The following is a 19888-nucleotide window of genomic DNA, read 5'->3' on the forward strand; positions in this document are numbered from 1 at the left end:
TTGGGGAACAAGGAACACCCGGGTCACACTCGAGGCATCGGATCAAAAGTGGGCTGGAAGCATGGGTTCCCAGATGCCGCGGGATAGTACAAGATCCGTAATAGATATAAGAAGACCCTAGAGGAACAAATACAAGAATATGTTAAGATCCAATTCATGAAGATGTGGAATTAAAAGGAAAAGAAAAGGGCGGCATTAATGCTGATAGAGCAACCAACCAGCCCAGGCTTTCGGAGAAGCGTTGGGTCCACGCATGTCGATAGCAAGAGATATCCTGTGGATGATATCACAGAGGCTACCCCTTGCATTCTACATGTTCCGGTCGGCAAGGGAGACTTCACTGTCGAGGCTGCCACTGGCTAGGCCATTTCAGGCCGTGTGTTTCACAATCAAGATATTCCGGCCGGTTACGCCAAGGTACAAGTCGACTCGGTGCAGCCGGTTTTCATGAAGTACAAGCTTGACATCAGCACACCTGAGGGTATCGAGATTCTCGATGAGGTTGTTGGCAACTTCATTCTATGGCCCAGACGGGATATCATCTTCAGCTGTCAGAAGTCACAATCGCCAGCGTCACGGCTGTCCCAGTGCACAGCATCTCTAACTCAGGCACCTCCACCCTAGAGCCAACCCTCTCTGCCTCAGGCACCTCAGCCTCAGAGCCAAGTCTCTCTGCTTCAGGCACCTCAGCCCGAGATCCAAGCCTCTCCGCCTCAGGCACCATCGCCCCCGCGCCCGGTATCTCACCTCATGCAACTTCGCATCGTGCTTCACCGTCTACAACTCCGGCACCTCCGCCTCCAGCGTCTGCGCCTCCGGCACATCCATCACCTGAGCATCGGAGAGTCCCTAAAATGATTACCCCATATGAGAAGACTCTACCTGATCCGGTGAAGAGGTGGCTTCTGTCCTCAAAAGAAAAGGCATCATCCGCTCAGGAATCTCCAGCGAAGGGTGATCTTGCGAAAGAGACTGGCAAAACATTAAGTACCCCTCAGATGGATTTTTGCCTACACCGGATGTTCCTGAGAAATATGAGCATGGCAAGCCATTTCTGCCATCGTTTCCACTCCAAGAAGGTACATGGGAGATGAGGAAATTCCACGAATGGTACATGAGGGCATGTCGCGTGGGGTTCTCCGTAATCACTGCTTTTGTCCCCGCTAACGTTTATCTAAGCGGAGACTCCTATCTCATGTTGGATTTTAAGGACATACGCGCTTTGTTCCGCCGTGAAAAACTCGACATCAATCTCATAAGCGTGTGGTGCCTGTAAGTGCCTACAATCTACCCCTACGTTCATATATCTACCAATGTATGCTATAGAAGCTAATGACTAGTGACTTGTTCTGTAGGATGCAATTTAACGATGTAGAAAAGTTGAAGAGGCCCGTCGGATTCATTAATCCGCAACGAATTGCCCAGCCCAAAATAGTCGTGAACTTGAGGACTGATGACCCTCAGATTAAGGGGAAGAGTAAAAAGGATAAAGCAAGGGTCCTAAAAGACTTGGCCAAATAAAAAAGGCTCGAAATGTCAGCCTACATAGGAAGGGCTATACTAGAAATGCAGGACAAGTACTACATCTTGGCTCCCTACAACTTTAAGTAAGTGTGATACGTCATGAACCTAACATAAGTATTCAACTTAGTTGATCGATCAAGAATCTAACATAAGTATTCATGTAGCGACCACTATATTTATATAATACTGATGCCCAAGTCGAGCAAACTCGTGGTCCTTGACTCAGCCGATCTCCAACAAAAATCCTACCAAGATTTCATTGACGTTATACAGAGGTAAAAGAAATCCCCATACATTAAATTCTTATAAATCATTTATGAATTGATAATTAATTATTGGCATTTGAATATGGCCTATAAGTGGTACGTAACGAAAGGTGGGATACATGATACGGCCAAGCCGGATGCGATGGCGATCCGTACACACTTTCCGGTAATAACACACTTTTAATGCTTCCATCTCGCTATTTATGATGAAGAGTCTTATTGAATTAACGAATACGTTGCGTTTTTATTTGAAGTGCCACAAGCAAGGTTTCAATAGCGTTCTTTGTGGATATTATGTTTGCGAGTTTCTTAGGGTAAACGGGACGTACATAACAAATCCTGAGGACATAAGTCATCATTGCGCATGCACATTCTTATTTGGTTATGTTTTCGTTGCCTGTAGTGTTTTAACTCTTTTAGTTGTGTTTTCAATCTAGGCACGGATGGTCCAAAATAAAACCAACCAATCTCTCACAGACAAAGATATCCAAAACGTTCAACATGACATGTGCTGGTTTATTATACACGAAGTCATCCACAAGAATGGCAGATTATTTGATCGCGGAGGCGAAGTAGCTAGCCATCCTAGGCTTTGTGAGTGGGAGAAGAAAGACTTTAGCAATATAGGATTGTGATGTTGTGAATATTATTGTACTTGTGTTAAATATTGAAATTTGTGAAATCTGTGATGCCATGTGATGCTATTGATATCTGTGATGTTATTGAAACTGTGTGAAATCTGGAGGGAATAAAATATATTCTAATTATTTTTTTGAAAGAAATACATACCACAAGCGGTTGGCTTAAGGAACAACATGTGAAAATTCATTTTCACACGCGGTTGACTTAACAAACCACTTGTGAAACTTTCACAGACGGATGACTTAAGAAACCATCTGTGGAAAGGTACTTTCACAGACGGATGACTTAAGAAACCGTCTGTGGAAAGGTGTGAAAATGTATTTCTATAGGCGGTTGACATAAAGAACCGCCTGTGAAAATAAATTTTCACAGGCGGTTCCTTATGCCAACCGTCTGTAGAATCCATTTCCACATGTGGTCAGTTTTGCGTCCGTGAAAATCATTCATTTCCACATGCCTTTGTTCCTAGGTGGGTGCGTTAAACGCCTGTGAAAAAATGTTTCCACCTGCCTGTGTAGCTGTGTTGTGTACTAGTGGGGATATGTATTGCTAACGGGACACCGTCAGCGATTGAACATCATGGGTCATACATATGCGTTATGATTTTGTATAACCGTCAGTCATTGTAGTACGCGACGGTATTATCCGCCCAACGGCTATATCAATACAAGATTGTTTCATTAGCCTATCGACGGTTTCATTAGATCGTCGTGGTTTAAGTATGTGACTGTTTTGTTAGACCATCAGATATTTAAGTATGCTTTAAAAAAAAAAAATAGATATTAAGTATGCGACGGTTTTATTATATATCCCATCATCCAATTTTGTGCGCGAAGGTTTTATTAGCCACTAGAAACAGATAAGTGATCAAGACGATCAACGACAAAAAAAAAAAATGTTGCACAGTGACAATTCTAATAGCACTTCACAACTAGCATTTTAATTATTCATAGTTCGTCCCAAATTCAACGACTACGAAAGTAGTCAACATTACGAAAGTGGCAAAATAACATCATTCTATACAGTACCAGAGTTCGAATGAAAATACATGACTAAGACACTATTTCTAGTATAATTTGGATATTTTCCGAAAGTGAAAGTAAATTATTGATAAAAAAATCACCAACATGTACGTAATTGCCAGCAAGACTAAAATGTATAGCATATGTATTACACCATTGGCCATTTAAAATAAAGCGCTCGGGAATTGTTGATCACTTTATAGTGAAAGGTGGTAGGCACTAGAACAAAACTATTACAAAATGGGTAATTACGAGCAGGGTACCTAGTCTCATCGGACTGCACTATGGCTTCTCAATTGAACTGAACGTAGTGTCCAGACTGTTAGATAAACAAATGTAATTCAGAGTTTGTGTTTGCATGACGTGCAAGGTTGATCAGCTATTAGTTAGATCTGTTGTACTCTAGATAGAGTTAGTTGTGATCACCGCAAGACATGCAAACCAATTGTAATCCATGCGAGGGGAGTTTCCTCGCCTATATTAACACGTACACGCCCGCCAGGAGAAGGCACGGCGTTTCCATCCAAACTTCCGCACCTCTGATTATTTCACATGGTTATCAGAGCCAATTCCACAAACTGAAATCCATCTACCACCATCATGGCTTCCTCCTCCGCCATTGTCAATCCTCTGGTGGGAGTCGCCATCACCGAAAAACTCAGCAAATCCAACCACACAATGTGGAAGGCGCAGATACTCGCTGCCGTCCGAGGATCGCGCTTGGAGGGACACCTTACCGGGGCAACACCAATTCCTGCTAAAGAGATTAATGGCAAGGATGCCGCTGGCAAGGAAATTCTCATCCCCAACCCAGCATACGATGAATGGTATGCCAAGGATCAACAGGTCCTGAGTTTCGTCCTCGGCTCCCTAGGACGAGATGTTCTCTCCCAAGTCGCTGCTCAAGAAACGGCGGTGAATCTCTGGTCTGCGATCGGGGCAATGTACTCGTCGCAGAATAGAGCTCAGGCTGTGAACACACGGCTCGCATTGGCCACGGCGCAGAAGGGAAACCAGACCATCACGGAGTACATCGGCAAGATGCGTACCCTTGGAGAAGAGATGGCGGCTACCGGCAGGCCAATTGAAGATGAAGAGCTCTTGACATACATCCTCACCGGGCTTGACTTAGATTTCAATCCCATAGTCTCTGCCCTTCTTGCAAGCAAGGAATCTGTGTCGGTAAGAGATGCTTATACTCAACTTCTTGCTTTTGAGACTCGCATGGAGATTTTAGGCAATGGTCACTCTGCATCTTCGGTCAATATGGCCAACCGAGGTGGTCGTGGAGGAGGCTTTGGCCGTGGCCGCAGTACCAACCGTGGCCGGGGCTCTGGTGGACGCGGACGAATCAACACCAACAGCGTCAACACCAATCAACGACAAGGCAACAGTGCAGGTACTGGCCGCGGTAATTCCAACCGTGGTGGCTCCAACAGTAGCAACTCCAGACCACAGTGTCAAGTTTGCTTCAAAACCGGCCACACTGCAGATCGGTGTTGGCACCGGTTTGATGAAAGCTACGTTCCAGAAGAGAGACATGTGGCGGCTGCAATGAACTCCTACACCATCGACAACAGTTGGTACACCGATACAGGTGCTACCGACCACATCACAGGAGAGCTTGAGAAGCTGGCTGTCCGTGACAGATACAATGGTGCTGATCAGATCCACACCGCTAGTGGTGCAGGTATGAACATTAAACATATTGGTCAATCTACAATTCTTACCCCAGATCGTAATCTACATCTTCATGACATCTTACATCTTCCTTCTACCAAAAAGAACCTTATTTCTGTTCATCGCCTTGCATCCGACAATAATGTCTTCTTTGAATTTCACCCCAATTTCTTTCTTATAAAGGATCGGGACATGAGGAGCACTCTTCTTAAGGGACCCTGTCGAAAGGGGCTGTATCCCCTTCCTCCTGCACCTACGCCCAAGCAAGTCTTTGGAATCAATAAAGTGCCACTTGATAGATGGCATAGTCGCTTAGGACATCCTGCATTTCCTATTGTTGAAAGGATTCTTAAAACATATAAATTTCCATATTCTTTTGATTCAAGCAAAGGTTCTGTGTGTGATGCTTGTCAACAAGCAAAAAGTCATCAGCTCCCGTATCCTAGAGCTACGAGTACTTCCACCTATCCTCTTGAGCTCATATTCTCTGATGTTTGGGGTGCTGCGCCAGATTCTGTGGGCAAGTACAAATACTACGTTGAGTTTTATTGACGATTATAGCAAATTTACCTGGATTTATCTTTTAAGATCAAATCTGAGGTGTTTGACAAATTTAAAGATTTCCAAAATCTTGTTGAAAGGCTTTTTGGTCGAAAAATTATTGCTGTTCAAACCGACTGGGGAGGCGAATATGAGAGACTGAACTCCTTTTTTACAAAAATTGGGGTCTCTCACCTAGTTTCCTGTCCTCATGCTCACCAACAAAATGGCACCGCTGAGCGAAAACACCGACACATTGTGGAAGTAGGGTTGTCTCTTTTAGCTCATGCACATATGCCTCTCAAATTTTGGGATGAAGCCTTCCTTGCGGCTACATTCCTCATCAATCGAACACCCAGCAAAGTCATCAATTTTGAGACCCCTCTCGAGCACCTGTTCCATACCCAACCTGACTACTCAGCTTTGCGCGTCTTTGGATGTGCTTGTTGGCCGAATTTGCGCCCATATAACAAGCATAAACTTGCCTTTTGGTCTAAGGAATGTGCCTTCCTTGGCTACAGCAATCTCCACAAGGGTTTTAAGTGTCTGGATATAACGTCAGGACGTATTTATATTTCTCGCGATGTAATATTCGATGAGAATATTTTTCCTTTTGCTAAACTACATGCCAATGCAGGCGCTCGAATTCGCTCTGAAATTCTTATTCTTCCTCCTTCCTTGCTTAATCCATCAACAGGGGGAGAATTTGTAGTTGATCATATGTTTAATGGTGAAAACTCTAATAATTTTTGTGGAGAAACAGATGATACACAGGGCACAACATCCGGAGATGGCACAGGCACGAGTCCGTCCTTTTTCCCACGCCAAGCAGCTCCGGGATCGGCAGGCACCTCTTCCGGCGACACATGGGCCAATCCGGGCTCGTCTCCACGTGCGGACGCCACGCGGAGTCCAGCGCCAGGGGGACCGTGCTACTCCGATAGAATCCCACTCGGGATCTGCCCGATCTGCCCCGCCTGATTCTGGAGTCTCTGCGTCGCCTTCTGGAGTCTCTGCGTCGCCGCCTGAAGCCGGATCTTCTACGCCGGAGGCCTCGGATCCTAAATCAGATGCAGCTCCAGAACCGGTACAAGCTTCACAAGGACGGCCACGAACCAGACTCCAGGATGGCATCACGAAACCTAAGGTATTTACTGATGGTCGTATTCGCTATGGTCTTGCTGCTATTAGTGATGAACCACACAGTGTAGAAGAAGCTCTAATTAGCAAACATTGGAAAGAAGCTATGGATATAGAGTACAATGCATTAATGAAGAATAAAACTTGGCACTTGGTTCCACCTAAGAAAGGCAGCAACGTCATAGATTGCAAATGGGTATATAAAACGAAACTTAAAGCTGATGGGAGTCTAGACAGATATAAGGCTCGGTTGGTAGCTAAAGGCTTCAAACAAAGATATGGCATAGACTACGAAGATACGTTTAGTCCAGTTGTAAAAATGACTACAATTCGGACTATTTTATCTATTACTGTTTCGAAAGGTTGGAGTTTGAGGCAACTAGATGTAGAAAATGCTTTTCTCCATGGGATACTAGAAGAAGAAGTATACATGAAACAGCCTCCTGGTTATGTAGACATCACAATGCCCAACTTTGTATGCAAATTGGACAAGGCTCTTTATGGCTTGAAGCAAGCACCACGAGCATGGTATGCTAGACTCAGTTCTAAATTGATTAAACTTGGCTTTAGTGCATCAAAGGCAGATACTTCTTTGTTTTATTTTAACAAAGGAGGAGTAACAGTATTTGTGTTGATCTATGTTGATGATATTATAGTAGTCAGTTCAACTACAGAAGCCACTACAAGTCTGCTACATGATCTGAGACAGGACTTTGCATTGAAAGATCTAGGAGAATTGCGTTATTTCCTTGGAATTGAAGTGAGCAAGGTACGTGATGGTATAGTTTTAACACAGGATAAGTATGCATCTGATTTACTTAAAAGAGTAAATATGTCAGAATGTAAACCTGTTAGCACACCACTTTCTACTAGTGAGAAGTTATCTACGTTTGAAGGATCTCCTTTGGGTACTAAAGATGCTACAAACTACAGAGGTATAGTTGGTGTTCTGCAATATCTAACTCTCACCAGACCTGATATAGCATTCCCTGTTAACAAAGTATGTCAATTTCTACATGCACCTACTGAGGTTCACTGGACAGTAGTAAAAAGAATATTAAGGTATTTGAGACAGAATACAAGGGTAGGTCTCAAGATTAGTCGGTCTAACTCAATGATGATCAGTGGTTTTACAGATGCAGATTGGGCAGGTTCTCTAGATGACAGAAGGTCTACTGGAGGGTTTGCTATTTTTCTTGGGTCAAATTTAATATCCTGGAGTGCACGCAAACAAGCCATAGTCTCCAGATCAAGCACCGAAGCAGAATATAAAGCCATTGCAAATGCAACAGCAGAGATAATGTGGATTCAGACATTATTAAAAGAAGTTGGTATTTATACTCCACCGACTGCCAAATTGTGGTGTGATAATCTAGGAGCTAAGTACCTCTCGTCTAATCCAGTGTTTCATGCTAGAACTAAACATATTGAGGTTGATTATCACTTTGTTAGGGAAAGAGTTTCTAGAAATCTTTTGCAGATAGACTTTGTTCCCTCAGGTGATCAGGTGGCAGATGGATTCACCAAAGCAATGACTGTTTGACAGCTGGAGAACTTCAAGCACAATCTCAACCTCTCACGCGGTTGTGATTGAGGAGGAGTGTTAGATAAACAAATGTAATTCAGAGTTTGTGTTTGCATGACGTGCAAGGTTGATCAGCTATTAGTTAGATCTGTTGTACTCTAGATAGAGTTAGTTGTGATCACCGCAAGACATGCAAACCAATTGTAATCCATGCGAGGGGAGTTTCCTCGCCTATATTAACACGTACACGCCCGCCAGGAGAAGGCACTACGTTTCCATCCAAACTTCCGCACCTCTGATTATTTCACACAGACCATATATAATAACGCGTGCAGTCAACGGCATTGGCATATCATCAGTCTTACAGAATCTGGTATCTGCAATTGATTCGGAGGATATTGCTCTTGACGCGTACAATCCCAAGGTGTCATCCTGTACGTCACACACCCTAATCTATTGGCCAGATGGGAGAAAAAAAAGGTCAATCATTTGCCGGATTGAAAGATAATACTTGTTTGTTCCTGCCGTCCGGGATGACTTGTACGACGATCGACTAGCAGCAAATTCCTACCAGTTTCGTTGAAGGAAGAATCAAGCACGTAATTTTCAGTATTGTTGATTTCTATCAGCTTCCTACCAGTTTCCTTTTTCTCTCACTTTTTACATGGTCTAGTATATATGCTGCAACATGTTATTCTACAACCACTTGTTTCAAGGCGAAAGTAGCACCACGACACTCCAATTGGATGTCATTCTTTGAAACACACTATAGACATTAAAATATTTATATTTAAGGAGGGCGAGAGAGGGAGAGAGTGTACCTTGAAGTGTAATTTGCGAGGTTTGCAACATTTTTCTCTTCAAATCCCTCAAAACTATATTCAATATAGTACATATGTTAAGACAAATATCCAAGAATTTTATTGTCTCCATCAGACCATTCACAATTATAAGGTGTCTTCGGAAAAAACAAAAACAGGCGAACCAAATGGAATGTCTAGGAGGCAATTATTTTTACGCTTTCTTTGGAACACGAAGGCAATGTTTTAAGAGAACTATTGCAATGGTAAGTGCTATATTGCAACAAGCATCCGATGTTTATCGAAATTCATTATACGTTTTTGAGCTTTCAATAACCAATTTTATTATAGTTCGGAGCATCACTCATATTATCCATATGTTAGCGTCTGATAGTAGAAACATTCCAGGACAGAACAGAAAATTACATGCCTATGGCAGTTATTTATGTTTATCTCTTTGGAGACAACCGTTACCCCTGGAACGCCTGAAAGCAACCATTTGTGCAGCTCTATTTATTTTCACGTCGGCAATAATAACAATGGAAGGAAGAAAGAGTAGTGTCGGTGAGACCAATGGCTCGCGGCCAGCTGAGAGTACTGCACGCCCTGGATGTGGCAAGGACGCAGCTTTACCACTTCACGGCGACCATGATCGCCGGCATGGGTTTCTTCTCCGACGCCTACGACCTCTTCTCCATCTCCCTCGTCGCCGAACTCCTCACCTACCAGTACTACCAGGGATCAACTCCTCGCGTAGTATCCGCCACCATCAACGGCATCGCGCTGTGCGGCGCCGTCCCCGGCCAGCTCGTCTTCGGCTGGCTCGGTGACAAGATGGGCCGCAAGCTCATCTACGGGGTCACGCTCGTCCTCATGATCGCTTGCTCCCTCGCCTCCGGCCTCTCCTTCAGCAAGCGCAAGGGGAAGAACGTGGTGACCGTGCTCTGCTTCTTCCGTTTCTGGCTCGGCGTCAGCATTGGCGGTGACTACCCGCTCTCGGCAACCATCATGTCGGAGTACGCCAACAAGAGGACGCGCGGCGCCTTTATCGCGGCTGTTTTCGCCATGCAAGTGAGCACATATATGGCCCATTCTTTGCTTCTGAAATTATGGATGTTGAATTGGCATCGATGATGCTTTCTTGTGATGTCCTAATTAAGAAGATCTTTGCTTGCAATTATGAATGTTGAATGAGCACAACCGATCGATAGGCGATAGCTAACACATCTGCATTGATGGATTTGCAGGGTTTTGGCAACCTTGCAGCTGGGATCGTTGGCATGGTGGTGTCAGCGGCCTTTGAGAACAGCAGTCCATCCAACGCTGACTTTGTCTGGCGAATTGTTCTCATGTTCGGCGCCATACCGGCAGCCCTCACCTACTACTGGCGCATGAAGATGCCCGAGACGGCACGGTACACCGCGCTCGTCGCCAAGAACGCGAAAAAGGCTGCCTCAGACATGTCCACCGTGCTCAACGTACACATCATCCCCGAAGAAGAAGCCGTGAACGAGCTCACAAGGCAAGACCAGTATGGTCTCTTATCAGCGGAGTTCCTCCGCCGCCACGGTATCCACCTCCTCGGCACCACCGTGTGTTGGCTCGTCCTCGACATTACCTTCTACTCGCTTAACCTGTTCATGAAGGACATCTTCACCAAGGTAGGGCTGCTTCCATGTCCGGACAAAGACAACCCGCTCAAGCGCATGATCAAAATAACCGAAGTGCACACGGCCATCGCACTCTGCGCTACATTGCCAGGGTACTTTGTCACCGTCATCTTCGTGGACCGCATTGGCCGTGTCAAGATCCAGCTGCTCGGGTTCACCATGATGTCCATTTTCATACTCTGCCTCGCCGTCCCTTATGATCACTGGATCGAACAAGGGAACAAGTACGGCTTTGCTGTCATGTATGGAATGACCTTGTTCTTCGCCAACTTTGGGCCCAACACCACAACATTCATCATTCCAGCGGAGATCTTCCCGTCATGGCTACGCTCGACATGCCACGGGATATCTGGGGCGTTCGGGAAGATCGGCGCCATCATCGGCGTGTTTGGCTTTGTGAACACGGAAAAAGACGTCCGAAGAATGCTGTTTGCGCTTGTTGGGTGCAACCTAGTTGGTCTTATGTTTACCCTCCTGCTGCCCGAGTCGAAAGGGAAGTCCCTAGAGGATATAACAGGAGAAATGGAAGAACAACAGCCACAGGATGACGCCGCAGCGGTTGCTGCGGCTGAGTGTATACGCGTGGTGGCTATTTAGTCGAGTTCTCTTCACGGTACATACATCGGTATATATGTGTGCTACTACATCGTCGATATATGTTTATTTATTGATGTTGCCATGCAAATGTGCCATGAGCTTTTTTTTATTCATGGTTCCTTGCAAATGTTCCATGATGCCAAGGCCGCGGTCTTTAATGGTAATTCGGCAACCTAGGGTTTGTCTAATGGTAATTTTGTAATTTCCTCTTAAGACTACAACCATGGGGTAGGTCCAATAAATATTATGTATGTTTGCCGCAATGGAAGTTTTGAAATCAGTAACTCCCGCTTTCCTTTTTGTAAGAAACTTGTTTTTATACTCTCACACGTTATGATGGTTTCTTCTTTTTCAATATAATAGGTAGCTCTGCAGCCATTTTGAAAAGAAAAATAGGACATAGCTGTATGCTAATAAAACCACGTTGACCTTGACCCAGCTGCATGGACGGACTCTTCGATCCCTACGGGCGAGTCAGTGTCAATGTTATGTACTGCATACTAGTCTTGGGTAATCTCAGCAGATCCGCGGTATATTCCTAACAAGAGTTTGTCCAATATCTTGTTGTAACTCTCGTAATAATCTCCACGTATGACTCCAGCGACCAACGAACATAGCGTGTTAATTAATGCTTGCAATGCTATTGCAGGACATCCATTGCTTGCGACATATCCTGGTAACCTGCCTACAATTTCCTACGAAATCAATACGACAGTAAATATGAGGAAAAATCGGTAAAAAGGGTTGGAATTGAAATCCCTTATACTTTGTTCATATGTTAGCTAAATCCCATATTTTTATATTGGCTAAAACATCATCAATTGAAAAGCTCGTGGTAGTCTTTACGTCATGTCTCCGTTTAGCTAAGCGGGGCAAAGCTTCATAACCATTTCATAGGTAGGGAACGAGCTCAATACCCACCTTTCAACGATTCTGAGCCACAGCCACTGAGGTCATTTATATGTTTTATCATATCATTAATTGAAAAAAAACCCCTTGTTCCACTAGAAGCCACGAGCTTCCCCGTGAACATAGACATTCTACAGTACGTCAAATCAAAACTATTTTAACATTTCCCATAAATAATATTTTAACCTTCACCGTCGTCCATACCTTCATGGGTTTATTTTTGAAGATTTACCTTTATTAGTATTTGGATGGAATATGATGAGTAAACTTGTCTAAAAAGTAGTTTCGTGCCATTATAAATTTATAATGTTCTAATTTCATTCTTTTTGCCTAGACATTGGGGAACAGGGCCTACCTATAAAGCCAACGTATGCTTCACCTAATTATCTTACCCGATATGTATTGAGTTGCATGTACCAACCGATTTACATAAAAGCTTAAGCTCACAAGAAATCGAGAGCAATCCACATATGCTTCTCATATCTCAGTACGATATTACAGCCAAAGTTCTTGAGTTCATGTTCTTGGGTGCGTGACACAATTTAAATAAAAAGTTCTAACCCACGCATATTCCAAGTCTTAGGTACATGGGAGTCTCTTATACATCATGTATCAGTCTCTAAATCAAGTAGCTGATACGTATAGCATTACTATAAAAATAATTTTCAGAGGCGGGTGGTAACCCGTTTCCACATACGTTTAGCCACCTACCTCTAATCGAAGGTCTATGAAAATAGACGATTTTCACAAAGGCAAAAGAGTCCGTCTGTAAAAATCTATTATCATAGGTGGTTCACTTAAGGAACCGCCTGTGATAATATATTTCCATAAGCGGTTACTTAAAGGGGTCGTCTGTGTTTATTTGTTTCCATAGGTAGTCTTCTTAAGGAACCGCCTGTGAAAATCTATTATCACGGACGGTTTCTTAAGTAAGCCGTCTCTAGTAATAGATTTTCACAGGCGATGCACTTTAACATCCGTCTGCAGATATATAGAATACCATAGGCGGGTGATATAAGGATCCACCCATGGTATGCATTTCATTCAAAAATTCATAATAGGCATATATTTTATTCCATCTAGATTTTATCACATTTTTAAGATAGATTTTTACATCACAGATTTTAATAGTATTTCAATAATCAACACAAGTTCAAGATTTAACACAAGTATAATAATATTCACAAGTATAATATTTTTACATCACAAGTCAATTTACATCACAAGCCAAATATTCAACACATATTGTTTTCTCTCCCACTCACAAAGCCTCGGATGGCTAGCCGATTGACCTCTGTGGTCAAAGAACCTACCATTCTTGTGGATGACTTCGTGCATGATGAACCAGCATATGTCACGTTGGACGTTTTGGATATATTCATCGGTGAGCGAGGTGTTAGTATATTCGATCCTCCGTGCCTGCAATGAAAACACAACTAAAAGAATTAAACACTACTGACAATGGAAATAAGATTAAATAAGAACGTGCAAGCACAATGATGACTTACATCCTTGAGTTCATTATGTACCTCCTGTTTACCCTAAGAAACTGGTAAATATAGTATCCACAAAGAACAGAGTTGAAACCTTGCTGGTGACACTTCAAATAAATGTAACATATTTGTTAGTTCAATAGTACTATTCGTCATATAGTGAGATACAAACATTAGAGGTGTGCTATTACTGAAAGTGTGTATAGACCACCATCGCATCTGGCTTGGCCGTATCGAGTCTCCCACCTTTCATTACGTACCACTTGTAGGCTATATTCGAATGCCAAGAAGTAATTATCAATTTATAAATAATTACTATATAGATGTATAGACAGAGCATGACAGCATCATACAGAACATAGAGGACGACATCATGATGGCCGAGTATCACACAGAGCACATCGGCGCGATGGTCGGGCATCACACAAGAGAAGAAAGGACCACGGCTTAGCCAGAGCACCTGCTACGATGGTTTGGCCGGGTATAAATAGAGAGAGAAGGGGGAAGGGCACTCACCACTCAGGTTGTTGTCGGTAATGTGGACGACGCGTCGGCAGACGTGCGGATCAAAGGAGGTCCCTCGGGAGTCGAGGTGGTGGTGGACAGTGTCGGAGGGAGAGGGCATCGACGCTCAAACTCGAGACAGTGTTGGTGTCGGTGGTGGCGGATGGCAGTGGAACGGGGGCCAGAGGGAGAGGACGTGACAGTGGAGGATGGCATCGAGGGCGAGGGCGTCAGCTCTTGGACTCCAGGGCGGTGTCGGCGTCAGCAGTGGAGAACGGCGGTGGAACTATGGTCAGAGGGAGAGGGCACGACAGCGGAACTTAAGCAGCTTGTCGGCACAGTGCTATCTAAGTTTGTAAACGGGACTAGGGTTTCACAACATCTCGTGCGAGCTATATATAGAATTCATTTCCACATGCAGTTGACTTAAGAAACTACCTATGGAAATGCATTTTCATATGCGGTTTACTTAAAAAACCGCCTATGGAAGGTTGATTTATGAAACTGCCTGCGGAAATGCATTTTCATAGGCCCTTGACTTAATGAACCGCCTATGGAAATTCATTTCCACATGCGATAGACTATAGTACTCGCATGTGGAAAAGTTTTAAATATGTTTTTTATTTTATTCCTAGGAAATATTCTTCTAATACATATACAATATGCATATATTTAATACATGTCCTTAATACAATCTCGTATATTATGTCATATCATTGCAATACATATTTTTATTATGGCAATGTGTATAGTTAATAAAAAAATTAAGCTTCTTAGTTAATACATGCCCTAAATATAAATTAAAGCATATTATTACTCCATACATGCCCTCAACATAAATTAAATATGTTTTAAATATGTTTTTGTTAGATTTATTAAATATTATCTATTTTTGTCACATTTGCGAATCTATTATAACATTGGAAATTAAGTTATATAACATGAATATCACATTAGAAAATATGTTGCATAACATAAAAATCACATTGAAAACTAAGTTACATAACATGGCACTATTTGCCTTGAACTATTTTCCCTACACCATCAAGGTGCATGTAGGGCATCAAAGATCTATCGAGGGTTGCTTCTACAAGTTTTATCTTTTCTGGATCTCCGAAAAGCGGCACATCATCAAATTGTCAACTTTAACAATTCTTTCTTTTTCGGCAAAGACTATGTGCTTCTTTTCATTCACGGGGTTAATTATATATAGAACTTGTGCAACGTAATCAGCCAGTACCTACGGGTCATCTTTGTGGCCTACAATGCTAAGGTCAATAGTTGTGAACCCTGTAGTTGTTCACCTCCACACCATTTGGGTGGTTGACCGATTTAATACACTGAAAGACAGGGATTTGCAGATTCACTCTATAGTCGAGTTCCTAGATTTCATCTATGAACCCACACTACAATAGAAAAAGTCACTCATGCCAGGCCATCAGTGCCGGTTTAGTTAGAACCAGCACTAATGCGATTACCACTGTCAGTTCATAAGGAAATCAGTATCAATGCCAATTTTAAAAAATAACCGGCACTGATAAGTTATTATCAGTGTCGGTTCATACTAAAAACCAGTACTGATACTATCAGTGTTTGTTTTTAATTTGAACTGGCACTTGTCGGTGACACAAGAACCAGGGGTCCCCGAGTCCCGAGGCCAGATCAGCAGGTTGCCACGTGGCACCCTCCCACGGAGATTATCTCCCCGAAGTGCGAAAAGACTAAGTCCCGGGAGAGGGTACTCGGGGCCATGAACAGTAGTCCCCGGGTACCCGAGAAGACCAAGTGCCGAGAAGAGAGTGTTCGGGGCTACGGGCAGTGGCCCCCGAGCACCCAAGTTCCCCAACGGCCAGAAAAGTCGAGTACCGGGAAGGGTGTGCTCGGGGCTGCGAACAGTGGTCCCCGAGCACCCGAGTACCCCGAGGACCCAAGGACATTAGTTCCGGGAGAGAGTGCTCGGGGCCGTGAACAGCGACCCCCGAGCACTTGATTCCCTGCGGATCTGAATAGTCAATTTTGGGAGAGAGTGCTCGGGACCGTGAACAGTGGCCCCGAAGCACTCGGTTCCCCAAGGACCAAGAAAGGGTATATCCAGGAGAGAGTGCTCGGGGCTATGAACACTGACCCCCGAGCATTCGGTTCCCCTATGGCCTAAGAAGTCCTTCGCCGGTGGCCCCCAAAGAGGTCCAGCGGTGAGGTTTCAACCAGTGAAAGGTCCGATGCCACATTTAAGAGGGCGCGTAGCCTATCACTTCCAACTGCTCCTGCCACGCTCGGTGTCAGTCCCTGCCCTGGCCTGGCAGGGAGGCTTGCGAATATTTAATGCACGGGTCCCATCCCGCGACATCCGGCGCGCCTTGAGATAACCTCGCGGGGCCCAAGGCGCCCCGCCTGCCGCCCTGCTGTGGCAGGCGTACAAGACCGAACGAGCACGCTGGGCTCCTCGGTGGCTGCCCGGTAAGCCCTCTCCGCGACGCCCGTGCAGAACGGCGTGATGACGAACAAGACCGGACGGGGTGCGTTTTCAACCCTCCCCGTCACCTCGCGCAGCAGCCCATGATGGTTGCTTTCCATTTATGGCACCTTGAAACTCGTGCCATCCCTTTCTGAGCATCGCCCGATGAGTATTTAAAGCCGGGCGGGCACCTCGGAGAGGGGACGGTTTTGACAACGACTCTCGGACAGGGTTCAATTGAAGGAAGCCGAGGAAGAAGGCACAGGAGCTGAGACCCCTGAAGAACAAGGAGCTCGAAGCTCTAGGATAGACAAACATCCTTGTAACCAACAATACATCTGAGAGACATTCTCAGAGCATTTATAACACACACAAAAGTAGGGTATTACGCTCAGTGCGGCCCAAACCTGTCTAAAAAACCTCCTGAGCATTTACTGCATTCTGTATCCGATCCTTTCATCCCACCTGCCATTGCATTTACGCCCATTTATTTCACCCGCAAAACAGATTCAGAATCATCCTCCCGGCCAAATCTCAAAGGGGGTCCCTCCGGATCCCTGCTTTAGGAGTTCACCCTCCAACAACTGGCGCACCTGGTAGGGGGGTTGCATCCCTGAATTTGTCTTATTTTCCTGCAGAAAAATGGCAGGTGGTCATCGTCTCCGACGCACCGGCTCCAGCTCCAGTGAGGAAATGGAGCCCATCGCGTAGGAGGCCCCAGTCGCTGCTGCTCCTCAGCAGCAGCCACGGTCTGCCCGCACGGCGCTTCCCTCTCATGGGGACCATGGCGCCGAGCCCAGCAGGGCCGCTGTCGCCGTTGCAAGCACACCGCCTAACCCTCAGCAAGCGGCAGAAACTCCTGCCGCGAGGTCCACGTCTGGACAGCGCCGGGTGCTGTTGTGGTGCAGGCTAGCCTTCGGCGATGCCAGTCCTGGGAGCGCGCTGCTTGTGGCGTAAGCTCTCCTCAGGCACCCACAGGCGCGTGGGGGAAACCCCAAAAGGCCGCTGGCTCCAGGAGGTGGCCGCCTTGGTGGGCACAGCTCACCATCAGGTGTTGGCCGAAAGCTCCCGCGCTACCTCCCACCGTGGCGCAACCAAGGCCGGTCCATCCTCGGGTGGCGGCCGAACCGGCTGGGGGGCCTCCAATCAGAGTGCCGCCCCCCTGGCCACTACCAGAGCTCAGGACCTATGCTTGCACCTCAATGAGCAGAGGGCCGTCGAAGACGCGCGTGTTACCCTTGAGCGCCAGCGGGAGTACCGGCATGAGGCCGAAGCTGAGGACCAGGCCTCCTCCATGCCGGCCCATGACCACCGGGGCTCTCCGGCTCGCCGGCGTTCACCGCCCAAGGGCACTGCCCACGCAGCAGGGTATGGGACAGGCTGCTGCGCCTTCACCAGCGAGCTCCACCGGGTTAAATGGCCCACCAAGTTCCGACCAGAACTGCCGGAGAAGTACGACGGGTCCATCAACCCCGTCGAGTTCCTCCAAATATACACCACCGCTGTCCAAGAGGCTGGCGGTAGTGAAAAGGTAATGGCCAATTACTTTCATGTAGCCTTGACGGGCTCTGCCCGTTCTTGGCTTATGAACTTATCCCCAGGATCCATCGGCTCCTGGGATGACCTCTACCACCAATTTGTGGCTAATTTTCAGGGCACGTTCATGCGCCCCGGCCTAGAGTGCGACCTCCACACCGTGAAACAGCAGGAGGGGGAGACGTTGCGGTGCTTCATCCAGCGCTTCAGCCAGGTCCGCAACACCATCCCGCAGATAACCCCCCACGCCATCATTGTCACATTCTGGCAGGGTGTCCGTGATGAGCGGATGCTCGAGAAGCTGGGCACGCACGAGGTCGAGACCACCGTGGAACTCTTCGCATTGGCCAACAAGTGCGCCAAGGCGTCGGAGGCTCGGGCGTGGCACATTCCGCGCCCTGAGCAACCCGCTGCCGATCAACAGGTCCTTCCCGCTCTAAGAGGAGGGAAAAGAAAAAGAGAAGAAGGCGCTAGGCTATCCCTGTCGTGCCGGCCCAGGGCCCTGCCCATGGGCCAGCCCAGGAGCCTGACCGCCAGCCAGCGCGCCAGGCGGCCGCCGACAGAAGGCCCGCACCCGCAAGGGCTCCAGCCCCTCCGAGGGCTCCGGCTCCGTGGAGGGCTCCTGCTCCCGCAAGGGCCCCCGCTTCTGCGAGGCCCGAGCTGGGGAAGTGGTGCCAGATCCCCCAGACCGAGTGGCATGACCTCACGGAGTGCCGCACAGTCAAAGGTCTCATTGAGCAGCGCCAGAGGAACCGTGAAGAGCCCCGCAGGGGCGGCAAAGACAAAGCCGTCCCCGACAACCAAGAGCTCGGCTTTCAAGAGCCTGAGCACACCATCACTCTCATCGATGGAGGCGCATACACGCCCTCGTTCTGCCGCACCGTCAAGACCATGCGGCGCGAGGTGTGCTCGACAACCCCGGGCACGGAGGCCACAAGGCCTCTGAAATGGTTGGACTCCCCGATCATGTACAGCCTGGCCGACCACCCCGCAAGTATTGCAGGCGTGGGGTGACTACCCCTGGTAGGGTCCCCCATCATCTGCAATGTAAAGGTCAGCAGAGTGCTGATCGACGGGGGTGCAGGCCTGAACCTCCTTTCCCGGGAGGCCTTCGAGAAGCTGCAGGTGCCTTCTAGGTGCCTAAAGCCGTCACTCCCCTTCTACGGGGTGACGCCTGGGCATTCGGGAGTCGAGATATCTTCTGGACGGAGAATGTTGAGGGAACCCAGGTGGCGCCCTCAGTGGGGAGCCCCATCAAGGTGCCACCGCTAGGCGAGTGCGTTGTGCTTGCCGGTGGTTCTCAAGATGCCTCGTGGATCGACGAGATCTGAGGGTACTTGAAAGAAAAGTTCCTTCCTGGGGATGATGCCTCTGCCGAGTGGATTGTACGGTAGTCCAAACGCTATGCCATAGTAGATGGGGATCTCTATCGGCGCGGCACGGACAGTGTCCTCCTGAAATGCATCACCCGGGAAGAAGGCGGTGAGCTTCTGACTGAGATCCACGAGGGTGAGTGCGGTGGCCATGCATCGTTCCGCACGCTGGTCAGGAAGGCCTTCCGGCAAGGTTTCTACTGGCCTACAGC

General features: G+C 46.7%; 1 protein-coding gene and 1 non-coding gene across 2 annotated transcripts; both read left to right on the forward strand.

Annotated features, from left to right (window-relative positions):
- Positions 1-4534: 4534 nt before the first annotated feature.
- LOC133925676 (small nucleolar RNA Z247) lies at positions 4535-4673 on the forward strand. The gene has a single exon (XR_009910950.1). It is a non-coding gene; the product is annotated as a small nucleolar RNA Z247 (small nucleolar RNA).
- Positions 4674-9693: 5020 nt separating this feature from the next.
- On the forward strand, positions 9694-11659 carry LOC133923938 (putative inorganic phosphate transporter 1-13). Its single transcript, XM_062369247.1, has 2 exons — positions 9694-10210; positions 10387-11659. Exons 1-2 carry the CDS (start codon positions 9713-9715, stop codon positions 11404-11406), a joined length of 1518 nt encoding a protein of 505 aa, XP_062225231.1. The 5' UTR covers positions 9694-9712; the 3' UTR covers positions 11407-11659.
- Positions 11660-19888: the final 8229 nt, after the last annotated feature.

This window comes from Phragmites australis, chromosome 7 (genome assembly GCF_958298935.1).
Source record: "Phragmites australis chromosome 7, lpPhrAust1.1, whole genome shotgun sequence".
Taxonomy (NCBI): Eukaryota; Viridiplantae; Streptophyta; class Magnoliopsida; order Poales; family Poaceae; genus Phragmites; species Phragmites australis.